The 14,111-nt window shown below is 43.6% G+C and overlaps 2 protein-coding genes across 2 annotated transcripts; both read right to left on the bottom strand.

Moving 5' to 3' along the window:
• Positions 1 to 4,510: 4,510 nt before the first annotated feature.
• On the bottom strand, positions 4,511 to 5,836 carry LOC146723018 (uncharacterized protein F54H12.2-like). Its single transcript, XM_085483344.1, has one exon. The coding sequence runs from the start codon at positions 5,834 to 5,836 to the stop codon at positions 4,511 to 4,513; it is 1,326 nt and encodes a 441-aa protein (XP_085339470.1).
• Positions 5,837 to 6,050: 214 nt separating this feature from the next.
• LOC146723017 (uncharacterized) lies at positions 6,051 to 7,543 on the bottom strand. Its single transcript, XM_085483339.1, has one exon. The coding sequence runs from the start codon at positions 7,500 to 7,502 to the stop codon at positions 6,576 to 6,578; it is 927 nt and encodes a 308-aa protein (XP_085339465.1). The 5' UTR covers positions 7,503 to 7,543; the 3' UTR covers positions 6,051 to 6,575.
• Positions 7,544 to 14,111: the final 6,568 nt, after the last annotated feature.

Genomic DNA, 14,111 nt, shown 5'->3' with positions numbered 1-14,111 from the left:
ACATATAATAATACGTATAATAATGCAAAATATTTAAAATATAATGTTACTTATTAGTAGTATAGTGGGCACTATGGCCCGTCATAACAAACCCCCACCACCGACCCGTCTGGCGCCGAGTCTTATCTTATCTTTCCCCCACCACCGGCGTCTGGTTTTTCCGAGTGTGGGTGTAGGGGGAGAGGGTGTTGGGGAAAAAAAAATGGCGACTGGCCCCGAAAGGTGGGGATGAGAATTTTTTTCTTATTTTTTCTGATTTCCTCTGGATTTGAACCTGGGGCCTTCGTGTTTCCGAGCAGAGTCCTAGTATGTTGAGCTAAACGAGATCTTACTAGTCTAAGGATTAGATGAGGTATTTAAGCTAAAGTTGCGTAAGGTACGGTATGGGGGTACGGGTATACGTATGGCAAGGATAGCTCGTCGAATCAAATGGTCGATATTGGACGGGGTGGGGTAAAAACAGTTAGGGTATACGTATGGCAAGGATAGCTCGTCGAATCAAATGGTCGATATTAGACGGGGTGGGGTAAAAACATTTTGACCAAGAAAAGCGTCATGCGGTCGACCGGGGATCGGTGGGAGGTAGTAACTGACAATGCCGTAGGGTAATAAAAAAAGAACACGCAAATATTTGTACTGGCGAGCATTCCGACTCGTGTCACGATAAAAAAAATAATGCATCATCGTAGATTAGAAAGAATGCTTATTGTTGAAAAGATGTCGGATAAAATTTTATTTTAAGATAACTCGTTGCTTAATGAAGGTAAACAGAAACATGGATGTTGAGGAAATTTCTGGAAAGAGGAAGTGAAAGAAAATTGAACAATGGTTTTAAAAGTACAAATATGATTTATATTTAAAATATTTTTACAGAACAAAATTTATTTAAGAGTTTAACTAGGCTCTGTAATATATAAATATAAATTTAACATATATAAGATAGGCAATAAGAGCCAAATCGCGGATGACAGTGCGTTATTCTAAACGAAACTAAATTTTTTCGTTAGAATTAAATACCTGTGCACAAGGCACCAAATTTTTACTTGGACACGGCCAAGATATAAAATTGGAATAATCTCTACAAGAGATTTTTAATTCCATGTATCCCCTATTCCCCCTAAAGAAATAAAGTGCGAGAGAAAAATATAGATCCGAAAGTCGCAGAATCGGGAATCGAACCCGAGACCTTTCGCTTGCCGGGCGACTGCTCTTCCAACTGAGCTATTCAGATCCTTTCGATTCTATACTTTTCTCTGTTATATATATTAATGTTGGTAAATAAACGCCTTTAAGCCAGCGTGTATAAATTAAGAGTTTAACTAGGCTCTGTAATATATAAATATAAATTTAACATATATAAGATAGGCAATAAGAGCCAAATCGCGGATGACAGTGCGTTATTCTAAACGAAACTGCGACTTTCGGATCTATATTTTTCTCTCGCACTTTATTTCTTTAGGGGGAATAGGGGATACATGGAATTAAAAATCTCTTGTAGATATTATTCCAATTTTATATCTTGGCCGTGTCCAAGTAAAAATTTGGTGCCTTGTGCACAGGTATTTAATTCTAACGAAAAAATTTAGTTTCGTTTAGAATAACGCACTGTCATCCGCGATTTGGCTCTTATTGCCTATCTTATATATGTTAAATTTATATTTATATATTACAGAGCCTAGTTAAACTCTTAATTTATACACGCTGGCTTAAAGGCGTTTATTTACCAACATTAATATATATAACAGAGAAAAGTATAGAATCGAAAGGATCTGAATAGCTCAGTTGGAAGAGCAGTCGCCCGGCAAGCGAAAGGTCTCGGGTTCGATTCCCGATTCTGCGACTTTCGGATCTATATTTTTCTCTCGCACTTTATTTCTTTAGGGGGAATAGGGGATACATGGAATTAAAAATCTCTTGTAGAGATTATTCCAATTTTATATCTTGGCCGTGTCCAAGTAAAAATTTGGTGCCTTGTGCACAGGTATTTAATTCTAACGAAAAAATTTAGTTTCGTTTAGAATAACGCACTGTCATCCGCGATTTGGCTCTTATTGCCTATCTTATATATGTTAAATTTATATTTATATATTACAGAGCCTAGTTAAACTCTTAATTTATACACGCTGGCTTAAAGGCGTTTATTTACCAACATTAATATATATAACAGAGAAAAGTATAGAATCGAAAGGATCTGAATAGCTCAGTTGGAAGAGCAGTCGCCCGGCAAGCGAAAGGTCTCGGGTTCGATTCCCGATTCTGCGACTTTCGGATCTATATTTTTCTCTCGCACTTTATTTCTTTAGGGGGAATAGGGGATACATGGAATTAAAAATCTCTTGTAGAGATTATTCCAATTTTATATCTTGGCCGTGTCCAAGTAAAAATTTGGTGCCTTGTGCACAGGTATTTAATTCTAACGAAAAAATTTAGTTTCGTTTAGAATAACGCACTGTCATCCGCGATTTGGCTCTTATTGCCTATCTTATATATGTTAAATTTATATTTATATATTACAGAGCCTAGTTAAACTCTTAATTTATACACGCTGGCTTAAAGGCGTTTATTTACCAACATTAATATATATAACAGAGAAAAGTATAGAATCGAAAGGATCTGAATAGCTCAGTTGGAAGAGCAGTCGCCCGGCAAGCGAAAGGTCTCGGGTTCGATTCCCGATTCTGCGACTTTCGGATCTATATTTTTCTCGCACTTTATTTCTTTAGGGGGAATAGGGGATACATGGAATTAAAAATCTCTTGTAGAGATTATTCCAATTTTATATCTTGGCCGTGTCCAAGTAAAAATTTGGTGCCTTGTGCACAGGTATTTAATTCTAACGAAAAAATTTAGTTTCGTTTAGAATAACGCACTGTCATCCGCGATTTGGCTCTTATTGCCTATCTTATATATGTTAAATTTATATTTAAAATTTATTTATTAATACTAAAATTCATATTATATATTGTTATGATTCGCTTGTTTTTTGTGAGTAAAAATTTTACGAAATAAGTGTATGATTAAACGATCGTTATATTCACAATCTTCGGAAAAAAGAGCGAGAAACTGATTAAGATTATAGCCGCTACACATATAATATAAAAATACACAGCAGTATTGTCCGCAAGTCTTAGAAAAAATTCCTTGAAATTATTGAATATTCCAACGATGGATGATGGAGTTTCGTCGAAGTCGGATGAGAAATCCTGGATACAAGGGGGGGTAATCCGTAGCTGTCGAAGTAAGTGGCTGTGCCGTGTTCATCGAGGTAGAAGGCGATCCAATGTTCTCCAGGTCGATCGTGATTGTCGGTGTTAGCGACGATAGCCGTCGACCTCGTCCACACCCTCGGAACTCTGTCGGCTGCATAGACTCCAACATGTCTGGCATTTAGATGACGCAATGCTTGTAGAATTTCGCGAGAGTTCATTTTTTTGTCCCGAATACGAACGAGTGTACGGTATTATTTGAACAATACCAGTTTTTACCTCTTTCGACAATGCGTTTTCTTCTATCTTGAGTTGTTTTGAGAGGTTTTCAATGTCAGTTTGCGTCGAGATGGAAATTGTTTCGTTCTTGTTTCTATCCGTCAACGTCGATGACGGTTCAGAAATCACAAATCTCTCTTCTTCTTTTTCAATCTGCTGTTCGTTGTTTTGCTGATTTTTCTCCTCTATTTGTATTTTAGTTATATTCTCATTTACATCGCGAGAAACGGCGGCGTCGTATTTATCGTCGCTATCGTCGAAGGTAATTTCCCAACTTTCGTCAGAACTACAAGTAGCTTCGGTAGAGGTCGAAACGTTCTCGCAATTATTTTGCGCACTTAGCCAGCATTTTAATTTATAAGCATTGTATAACGCGCAATGAATGGTTCCAAATTTTCGAATCCCGTGATGACCGCAATATTGTACGATATTCTCCTCATCCGGTAGATTTTTAAATGCTGGTGAGGTACCCTCCAAATTATTTATATCTCTGGAAAGTAAATTCCTCAAGTAGTTTGCTTTTTCGTTACCTCTGACGTAAACGCAGCGCGCGTGTCTTGCGATTTCGCGGAGATGCGAGGTAAAATATTTAGGATTAACTGAGCCGTCGAACCACTCGATACCGTGATAATTTCGTGAGAGCCAATTGTTTTCTCGTCTTGCTTTTGCGGGTAATTTTCCAAACGCGTATGGTGGCATCATAATCCAATGCTCGACAATCGGAGCATCGATTGCGACAACGGCGACTTCCTTCGCGATAAATTTATTGGCTTTATCGTGGAAACCTTGTATGTCGACGACTATGTCCATATTGTGAGATTTTCGTTGGTGAGGTACAAGCTCTTAGCGAAACGTGCGCGTTTGTTCGTGTCTCGTACAAAACTGAATTCATTCTAGCGCGTTACATAGTTTCCACTTCGTGAATAGCGTCATCGAAATTTCCAAAGGAAGAGGAGGGGGAAAATTTTCTAATCGCGTATTACATTACTGTGTATGAATACATGTTGGTGAACGAGTGTTAAAAGCTAACCGGAAAAATCGACGATAACTTGACGCGATGCGTCGATTTCTACGACATTATCGAATTCGGCGTAAACGATACAATTAATTGTTTCGGTGAGTGCTTTCTCGAATCTCACTTCTAACCGAAGACTTCCGTGTCTCACGAGATTCCAATGACCGGCGCAATTAGCGGATAGATCGGGTGTAAGATCAAAAGCGAATAACGTATATCCCCGAGAATAATCATCTCTACTTATAGAATTTCCCTCGTTCAAAAAATGGATACCCGTCCCTGAGAAGAGCGTATGATAAGCTTCGATGTAAAGCGGTTCGCGAGACGAGAAAACCGGTTGTAACGGTCTACTGGGTATTTGTGTACCGTCGACGTATAGCGAGAAGAAATTTATTCCGTAATTTTGGAAATTAAACGGATTCAATTTTCTGTCACCGTTAAACGCTTTATTATCGACGAAACCTACTATTATTCGTTTCGGTAATTGTCCCAGTATTACATTATCTAACGATTCACCCACAACCCCACTGTGAATCGTGAATGTTTTAATTTCAACTCTCGTAAGCGGATACTTGGCGGTAACTTTGCTCAGCATTCTAGCATGCGCTAGTAATACTCCGGAACTTATTTTCGCTCTTCTCACCATTAGGCTTGCATCGAGTATACGAATTTTCGACGTGCAATTAGTTTCTATGAAACAAAACGTATCTTTCGAGCGCACGAGTCTCAACCGCACCTCGACGCCATTAATTAAGAATTTGTCCTGATTGAAAACGTCGCAATGGAGGTGACCTATAAGATCTAGCGAGCGCCCTCCGCGTATGTAACGAGCTCGTCTCGCTATAGCGGTATTGCCTTCCGCTCCTACTGTATCGTCCATGTGACCGGGTGTATCCGCATCCCATAAGCACGAGGTTAGATGGGAAGTTTTTGCGGGTGATGAATAATTTAACAACGCTTCGATGTACGCGCGGTACGCATAAGCGTTGTTTGGAGGCGACACGAGCTTTTGATTGAAATACACGTCGATTTGATTGAAGATGGAATGAAGAAAATGATTTACGGGGCCCACGTTGACGGCGGATCCGGTGGCGAGACCGGGTAGCGGCTCGGTTTCTACACGTACCCGAAGACTTAATAACGTGTGTGTGAGATCTAAATATTCTTCTCCGTGACCCGGGATGACGAATTCTAGCGGGGAGTCGTCCGAAAGCGAGGTCACGGGTTTGTAATAAATCCATTGCGAACTTTCGATGCTAGTTTGCGTGGGCGGTAAAGAGAAGAGATCGAGCTTGCTCTTTAAACACTCGCTCGAGTGTGTGTGAAGAAATGACATTTTTTTCTTTCACCGCCTGCTCTACCAACGTTATTGTCACAAACAAGCGTATTTAGAATAATGGCGATTATGAAAATATATCGTATACTGTACGCTTTTTACCGTTATTAGCTTTACGCCGTTTCGCGGACAACTTGAGTCTTTTTACAGTCGAGCGATTTTTTCTCGTATTATTTTTAGTTTTTTTTGTATTTGTTCTTTTTTTCCCACGCGACTTGATTTTCGATAAACTTTTTTTCTTATTTGTCTTACGACGTTTACGCGATGCGGTTACCGAGGATTTAGCGACGTGAGTCTTAAGCCTGCCGAAAGGAAACTGCGCTACATGAATTTTTTCATCCGATTTATATCCCCTACCTTTCATTAGACTACTTATTTTTTCCCTAGCTTTTCTCTTAAGATTGTCACGCGATTGTTCAAAACGATGCTTGACAGCTACCTTTAACGGCATTTTATTTTCAACATCCTCGATTATATTAACCCCGGCGCGCAAAGCTTCTTTACCCACTGCCCCTAGTCCTCTAGTTAAATAAGGCAATACGCGTCTGAACATTCCTCCGAGAAAACTACCTATTCCATGACCTCGTTGATAGGGTGAACCGACAAAAACTCGTGGAATTCCACCGCCGCGAGTTCCACCGTTTTGTAATCCGTTATAATACTCCGAATAATAATCCATATTAATGAACAAAATCCTTCTTTCTTATCAAAAAAATCTTTACAGAGTATTTTTAAAAATCTAATCGATACGTTTAAAATGTAAAGTCACCGTTAACGTGCCGGATTCAAATGGTATATTTTTTCCAGTATCGTCTTTTATATCGATTTCAATCCGTCGGAAATTTGTTAGGCGCACCGGGATATAATGCGGAGGTGAGAAATATTTCACTTGATTCGTTCCATATTCGTAATTGCGCCCCACCCCTGTGACAGGCACTATTCGGAGAAGAGGAGTTTGCACATCGCCTGTTATGTAAGGTTCGCAAATATCGCAATAAACGAACAGTTTATCGGGAATACCCCGCGCCAAACTACACGCTTCGTAACTATAGAATCCTTCGCGATGTACTCCATTTTCGTCAAGAGAACCGAGTTGAAGAAAAATTGAAGTAGATTTTTCTTTGGAATTAAGCTTAGATGTCGTGAGCATAGAACAATAGTGACTTCTCCCCTTAGGAGCGTTATAAATAAAATCAGCTAAACCGATTATTTGCAAAAATCTATCGGAAAAATGCATATAATGAATCAGATTGCAACCAGCGGGACACGCGAGGAAGAAAAAAATACTACCGCCTGTAAATTTTTCTTGCTCCAAACGAATATGGGAACCGGCTTCTTTGCACGACGAATTAATCGCGGAGACGAGCTCTTCCATATTATTATAAACGCCATTTGATATTACGGCTTCCTTCGAAGTTAACACCTCATCTTCTTTATTTTTCTCTTTAACTTGAGGGTCGATATCGACGAAACTGAGTACATTTTCTCCGCGCCTTACATGAAAAAAGGTATTAGGGAATTGGATTTCGCTCAACGCGACTTCCCAGTCACCGTGTAAGTGCAACGATTGAGGTAATTCCGTAATGAACGATGAGGTTTTATTGTCGGGGGAATAGCGTATACTGCTATTGCTTGGAAGAACCAGAAGAAATTGATCCACCCTCATTTCGAAGAATAGTTAAATTCGAAGCGGGTATCCAGGAGTTAAATTTAGAAGGATACCCTTGCCAGCTAACTAATAATTGTTTATTGTTACCGCGTCCTCTGCTTTTTATCACACGATCGATGATAAATTCCTCGTCGCGTAAGTCTTTAATAACCGGTGCTAATTCTTGTTCGTAAAAAATTCCGTCTATAATTTCACCCGATAAATCACTTAATTCATATACGCGGGGTTTTCTCCATTCGAGAACTCGATGAATTCGAAATATCTCCTCGCTCCACTTCGCCTCGTATCCTTTCTCGAACGTTACTTTTGCTCTACTGACGCGTACGAGATCGTTCACGCGGTATTTAGCCTTTTGTTTACGCCCACGCTTCTTTTTCTTTTCTTTATCGTTATCCCATCGTCGTTTCATATTTTCACACGCGGTACGAGCATTTTCTCGCGTAACGACAGCGGGTTGCATTTTGATGGTGGAATGACGAGTATGATTGTAAGCGTGAACAATATCTTGTAAAACATCAAAGTAACGACGTGTATTTTTATGCGTAAAATAACGCCACATCCGCTCCTTGAGTGTTCTATTAAATCGTTCCACTATAGACGCTTTAATATCGGGATTGCGCGTTACGCGAAAACGGATGTCTTTTTCTTTTAAGAAATTTTGTACAGGGCGGGCGATAAATTCTTTGCCTTTGTCGGTCTGTAAGTATACAGGTAGTCGACCCTCGTTTCTCGAAAATATTTGTTGAAAGGCCTTTATTACGCAGGTAGCTGTTTTGTCACGTAAAGGTTCTACCCAAACAAATTTACTAAGCACATCGATAACCGTTAATAGATAAGAATAGCCGTCATTATAACTCTTGAGATTACGAAGATCGATCAAATCGGCTTCCCATAAATCATCGATATTTGTTACGTTATAATGTAAACGAGGAAATTTTCGTCGTACCGGACGATGCAGCGTGTATGCATCCTGCGATTTAAGCCACTCGACGACTTTGTTACGCGTAAAATTCGGTTTAACGGCTCGCGATAAATTGTCCACCGCAGAGTAGCCTGCATAATGCGAGGGGTCGTAATACAATTTTTCGAATTCCATCAATTGAGATTTATCCAATCGAGTAAACCTCTTCTTCTCTTTGACGGAGAAACTACGTTATATGGTAATGTTCTATCGTCGTCACCGTCGTCGTCACCTTCCTCGTCGGCGGATATAAATTGCGTATCTCCTTCGGTTTCACTCGCTTCGTCTAACCTGTGACTGTGCGATTTTGAACGTGTGATCGGAGTGGAGGATCCGCGAGGTAACGCGGTAGTAATATAGCGAGATCGCGCGCCTACTTTTAATAACTTTTGATTTCCTATGAGACGCGGTGACGTACCTATGTCACGTAGTAATCGAGCAAACTGATTTCTTCCGGTTGCTTCTACCGTTTTTCTCTCGCGTACCGCATCGTTTATAAGTTCTGCGATATTCGAACCCTCCACAATGTCGCCGTCTATAGTTACGAGCCCTTGTCTATTCCAGTTAATCTTAGATGACGGAGTAAGGAGCAGTTGCTTCATTATCAAGCGTGCTTTACTACGATAACTTTTCGGAACACTATTATGTATTTTTTGTATCATTTCCGCTGATTGAGCGCGTTTTTTCTCGAAACTACTACTACTAGCGGCGCTAATGTTACCGTCGCTGGTAATTAAAGTTTGCGTTTCCATAAGTTTATCGTCATCATCGAAGTTATCATCCTCTTGCTCTTTCGTGTCTTCGTCCTGTTCTCCATCGCGTTCATCGCTGACGTGCACGTTTTTGCGTAAACGTTTTCTCGCAGCACGAATAAATTGAAGATAACGCTGAAGTACCTCCTTATACATTTTCCATCTTTCGTCCTCGCTGACCTGAGGTGTGAGATTCAGAATACGCCACATCTCTGCATCGAGCCGTGACAAAGGAGTTCCCGGGTCCGTACGGAATTATTAGTATCATTTTCCACATTCGATATCTCGGTAATTTTATTCGATGAATTATCGGCCGACGCGTTAGAGGAAATTTCCGGTTGTCGCTGCAGTCTTTCGAGATTTTCCGACGAAATTAAAACCATTTTTTTTGCTCTTTCCATTATTGAATTGTAAATATTTTATCTTTTTCACATTTGACGCAACAAATATACACAGAATAGCGTCCCTTTTTAATCTCCAATGATCCGGGATAATATAGCTCCGAGTATAGGAGCAATAAGATAGGGTAAGAATCCGCCGCGTTGCACCAATAGTTTTCTCTTAACTTTCAAATTATCTTTTTTCGCAGCAATACGACGTAGGATCGATTTATGTCTAGCAAGGCGTTTCTTTTCACTACTCGCAAGCGGTACGTTACCTTTAAGAGTATTGAAAACGCACTCTTGAATACACTTAATGAGATTATTATCGACGGAACGTAAAAACGCTGTTCTTTGATTTTTTTTCAGATAACATAAAGTTTTCAAAAGATTCGTGTTTCTTTCGCCGATAGATCGTCTAGCGATTTTTACCGCGCCGTCGGATGAATTCTTCGACGACGACGATGATGCCGGTTGCGATTTTTTTTCTTTTTTTACCATCGCAGTGTAATTGCACGAGTGACAAGTCGTGTGTGAATACGAGCCTTTTATACGCCTCCGCCTCTTTTGATCGATCTACGTGGAATGTACGCGTAATGCAGCTTATCGTTGGGAAAGATACACGTCCGAAATCGATATTCATCTGGAGTCGATTGTTTTAAATCGAGCAATAAATACCCGTGAGGCTTCGAGGTAGCGTCGTAGTACGCTTTTTCCATAAACTTAGGATCGTCCGGATATACTTGACGCGCTAAATGCCGAATTTGCGCGCGATCGCGTGGATTTTTGAAAACTACTATGTAATTCGCATTGAGAGATATGTCGCGTTGTCCGCGTCCCTGATGGAAGAGATTTTGCGAAATGAGAATACCACTGAGATTCTTATGATGGCTTCCTTTAGTAAACAGATCTACGATAACATCGCACGATGACGACTCTCTCATAAGATCGTCGATTATCACTAATTTCGGGGTGAGTGGATCGTAAGAATAATCTTCCGGGCGCGGTAAACCCTCGTGAAATTCGATTATATTTTTCTTCGAGTTTATCGGAACGCTATTTGCATATACGTTCTTTTTTCTTACGCTACTGTTCACGAACGCGCTGCTTGAGCAAAGGATCGCGCTGCACGAAAGGATGAGTCACTTTTTTGTATTAAATTGACTTTAATATTTTAAAACAATTAGAAAACGAACACTTTAACAAACTTTTACAATCTTAATTAATTTACAGAGAAAATCGAACTCAAATCAATGTGCGGAATAGCGGCGGTCGTCAACGAATTTTGCGGTGTATCTGATAAGCGGTTTGCGATATGTTTTCACGGCGGAAAAGCGATAAAGCTGTGATTTCGGGTGCGAGCTCTCTTTTATGGGTTTCCGCAAAAGACCCACCTTTTCGGGAAGCGCCAATAATTTTGCGTCTTTTTAAAGTTGCGCGAGGTGACCTGAGTGTATTACGCGTAATTGGCCGCTGTCAAAATTGACAGAACCACGGCTGTTAGAAAGCATGCGCGAGCTGGCGATCACGATGATTATTGGCGAAACGAGGCGCCCGTGAGAAGCCGCGCATGCTCAATAAAATATAATTATTCGGCAGAACGGTTGCGACACCGTTAATTGTTTATATTTCGAGCGTGTTTTTGTACGACAGGATAATTTATGTCGCGATATGTTTTCAAAAAAAAAACATATAAAAACGATATGCCTGTTGACTTGCGATCGGAAGCGAATATTCTAGAATATTCTATTTAAGATATAATATTTTATTACATGTAGTTTCTATTATGCGTTTCAAACATTCCCGCCCGCCTTGTCGCGCAGTGACAACATGTTTATGGTATTTCGGTCGCGGAATCGCAAGTCGATAGCGATCGATGGTGGGGCGAGCGCGCCGGCGCGGCGAAATACACGTGGTGATCGCGTGGTGTGAATCGATCAGCTGAGCCGATGAGAGCACGTGGTAAACGCGTGGTGTGAAATAATCAGCTGATCCGGTGACAACGCGTGGTTGATGTGAACGGCGAGTGTGTAATGCAGTGAGCGGTGATAACGAAATAATTTTTTTTTCTTTTTGTGCGGTGGTGGATGAGATGAGTGACGTGCGACAGATGCTATGATGCATGAAGTGATGATTGTGTGACGTTACGAAGTGTCAGTGTGCGGTGTAGGTGCGTCGTTCACGCCCGGGAGGAAAACAAGCTTGACGAGTGGGCGCACAAGCTCGGACGTGGCCGTTCGGATTGACACCACGCGTACAATCCCATCGTCCCCGGGGTGAAGTCGCGATATGCGAGCCAGTGGCCATCGGCTCGGTGGGGTGAGCTCGGAGCGCACGAGACAGAGGTCACCGACGTGGGGTGCAGCTTCTCCCTTGAGCCATTTGGTGCGTGAGGCTAGTCCGTGCAAATATTCGGATGACCATCGCTGCCAGAAGTGATCCCTCATCTGCTGCAAATGACGCCAGCGTGACAAGGTGGGTACCGTCTGCCCTGTCAATGACGGTTCCGGCACAGCAAGTAGCGGCGCCCCGACGAGGAAGTGACCGGGGGTCAACGCAGAGACGTCCTCTGGGTCATCTGAGAGTGCCTGCAATGGACGAGAATTAAGACAAGCTTCGATCTGGGCGAGGAGTGTGCTCAGCTCCTCGAACGTGAGGGTGGTCTCGCCGATCACCCGACGGAGGTGGAACTTGGTCGACTTCACTGCAGCCTCCCAAAGACCACCAAAGTGCGGGGCCGCTGGCGGGTTGAAGTGCCAGCGGATTCCTTGAGCGGTGGCGGCAAGGACGATACGATGACCTTCGGCTGTCGCTGCATCAAAGAGACCTCGCAGCGTACGATCTGCCCCGATGAATGTCGTGCCGCAGTCGCTGTAGATCTCAGCACAGAGGCCCCTGCGGGAAACGAAGCGGTGCAGAGCGGCGATGAAAGCCTCGGAGGTGTAGTCGGAGACGACCTCCAAGTGAGTGGCCTTCGACCAGAAACAGATGAAGACTGCGATGTACCCTTTATGCGCACGGTGTCCACGTCCCTTACTGGTCCGAAGGAGGATGGGTCCTGCGTAATCCACGCCGGTGCTGAGGAACGGTCGGGTTGGCGTTACTCGGTCCCGAGGAAGGTTACCCATCTGAGGCTGTGGCGTGGCAGCACGCCATCGAGTGCAGGTAACGCATCGATGTAGCTGCTGCTTGACGGCGGTTCTTCCTCGAGGCACCCAGAAGCGCAGGCGGAGCAGGCCGAGTGTCAGCTGCACACCCCCGTGCAGTGTTCGTCGATGGCAGGAATCGATCACCAGCCGAGTCAGCCAGGATGCCGCCGGGATGATCATCGGATGTTTCTCGTCGAGCGGAAGTTGAGAGTTTTTGAGACGTCCTCCGACGCGCAGTACGCCTTGATCGTCGAGGAACGGACTCAACTTTACCAGGTGGCTTCGCGGTGGAGTAGTGCGTCCAGCAGAGGCCGCGGCTACGTCCGTCGGAAAATGGAGCGCCTGCACCACTCGCAGCCATCGAAACAGCGCGGAGTCCAGCTCGTCAGGCTGCAATGGACAGCCAGGTCTGGCGTCACGTCTCACCGGGTTGAGCCATCGACGACACCACGCAGTGACTCGCAGCAGCCGTTGCAGCGTCGGGAACCGCAGAAGAAGGTCCGGTTCGGTAATGACTGGCGCCTTGACTACCAGGCTGGTGACTCGTTGCTCAGGGAGGTCATCCTCTGGGACGTCGATGTCTGCACCAGGCCAGGCAGCCTCGTCTCCTGACAGCCAGGTAGGTCCTGTCCACCACAGTTTATGATTGCGTAAGTCCTCAGGTGTAACACCACGCGATGCACAATCTGCAGGGTTTTCTCGTCCGGCGACGTGTCTCCAATGAGCGTCTGGAAGCAGGGTCTGGATCTGCGACACTCGGTTGGCAACAAAGGTCTTCCAGCGGGTGCAGTGTCCGCGAATCCAGTGAAGAGTGACCTTGGAGTCGGACCACAGGTGCACCGGCGTAGCAGCCAAGCCGATGGTAGTGCGTACATGCAACATGAGCGTGGTGAGTAATGCGGCGGCACAAAGCTCCAATCGAGGTAACGACACCTGCTTGACTGGTGCGACCTTCGATTTTGCCATCAGCAGATTAATTGATGTCTTCTCTGTTGCAGCGTTGCGGATGTATACGACGGCGGCGTATCCTCGCTCCGATGCATCGGCAAACCCATGGAGCTGCAGTTGCGACTGGCCATCTCCGGTGCTGAGCCAACGATCCACACGGATGTGATCCAGCAACGGAAGTTGATTCAGCAGTTGTCTCCAGCGGTGTGCGTCCTGATCAGGCAGCGGAGAGTCCCAATCCAGCCGTTGAAGCCACGTAGACTGGATCAGAATTTTGGCTCGGATGACGACAGGCGCTAGCCAGCCCATCGGATCGAATAGTCGAGCTGTCTCGGCCAAGACTCGTCTCTTCGTGAGGTCGGTGGTTGAACGCGGACGTATGGTGAAGGAGAACCAATCCCCTTGAGGATGCCATC

Source organism: Nylanderia fulva, unplaced genomic scaffold (genome assembly GCF_048542155.1).
Source record: "Nylanderia fulva isolate GAGA-0341 unplaced genomic scaffold, ASM4854215v1 Scaffold245, whole genome shotgun sequence".
NCBI lineage: Eukaryota > Metazoa > Arthropoda > Insecta > Hymenoptera > Formicidae > Nylanderia > Nylanderia fulva.
This window is presented reverse-complemented; position numbering and strand designations above follow the sequence as displayed.

Bases quoted from the DNA above. Each gene is read 5' to 3' on its own strand.
- LOC146723018 (XM_085483344.1), bottom strand. From the start codon at position 5,836: ATGTCATTTCTTCACACACACTCGAGCGAGTGTTTAAAGAGCAAGCTC.
- LOC146723017 (XM_085483339.1), bottom strand. From the start codon at position 7,502: ATGAGGGTGGATCAATTTCTTCTGGTTCTTCCAAGCAATAGCAGTATA.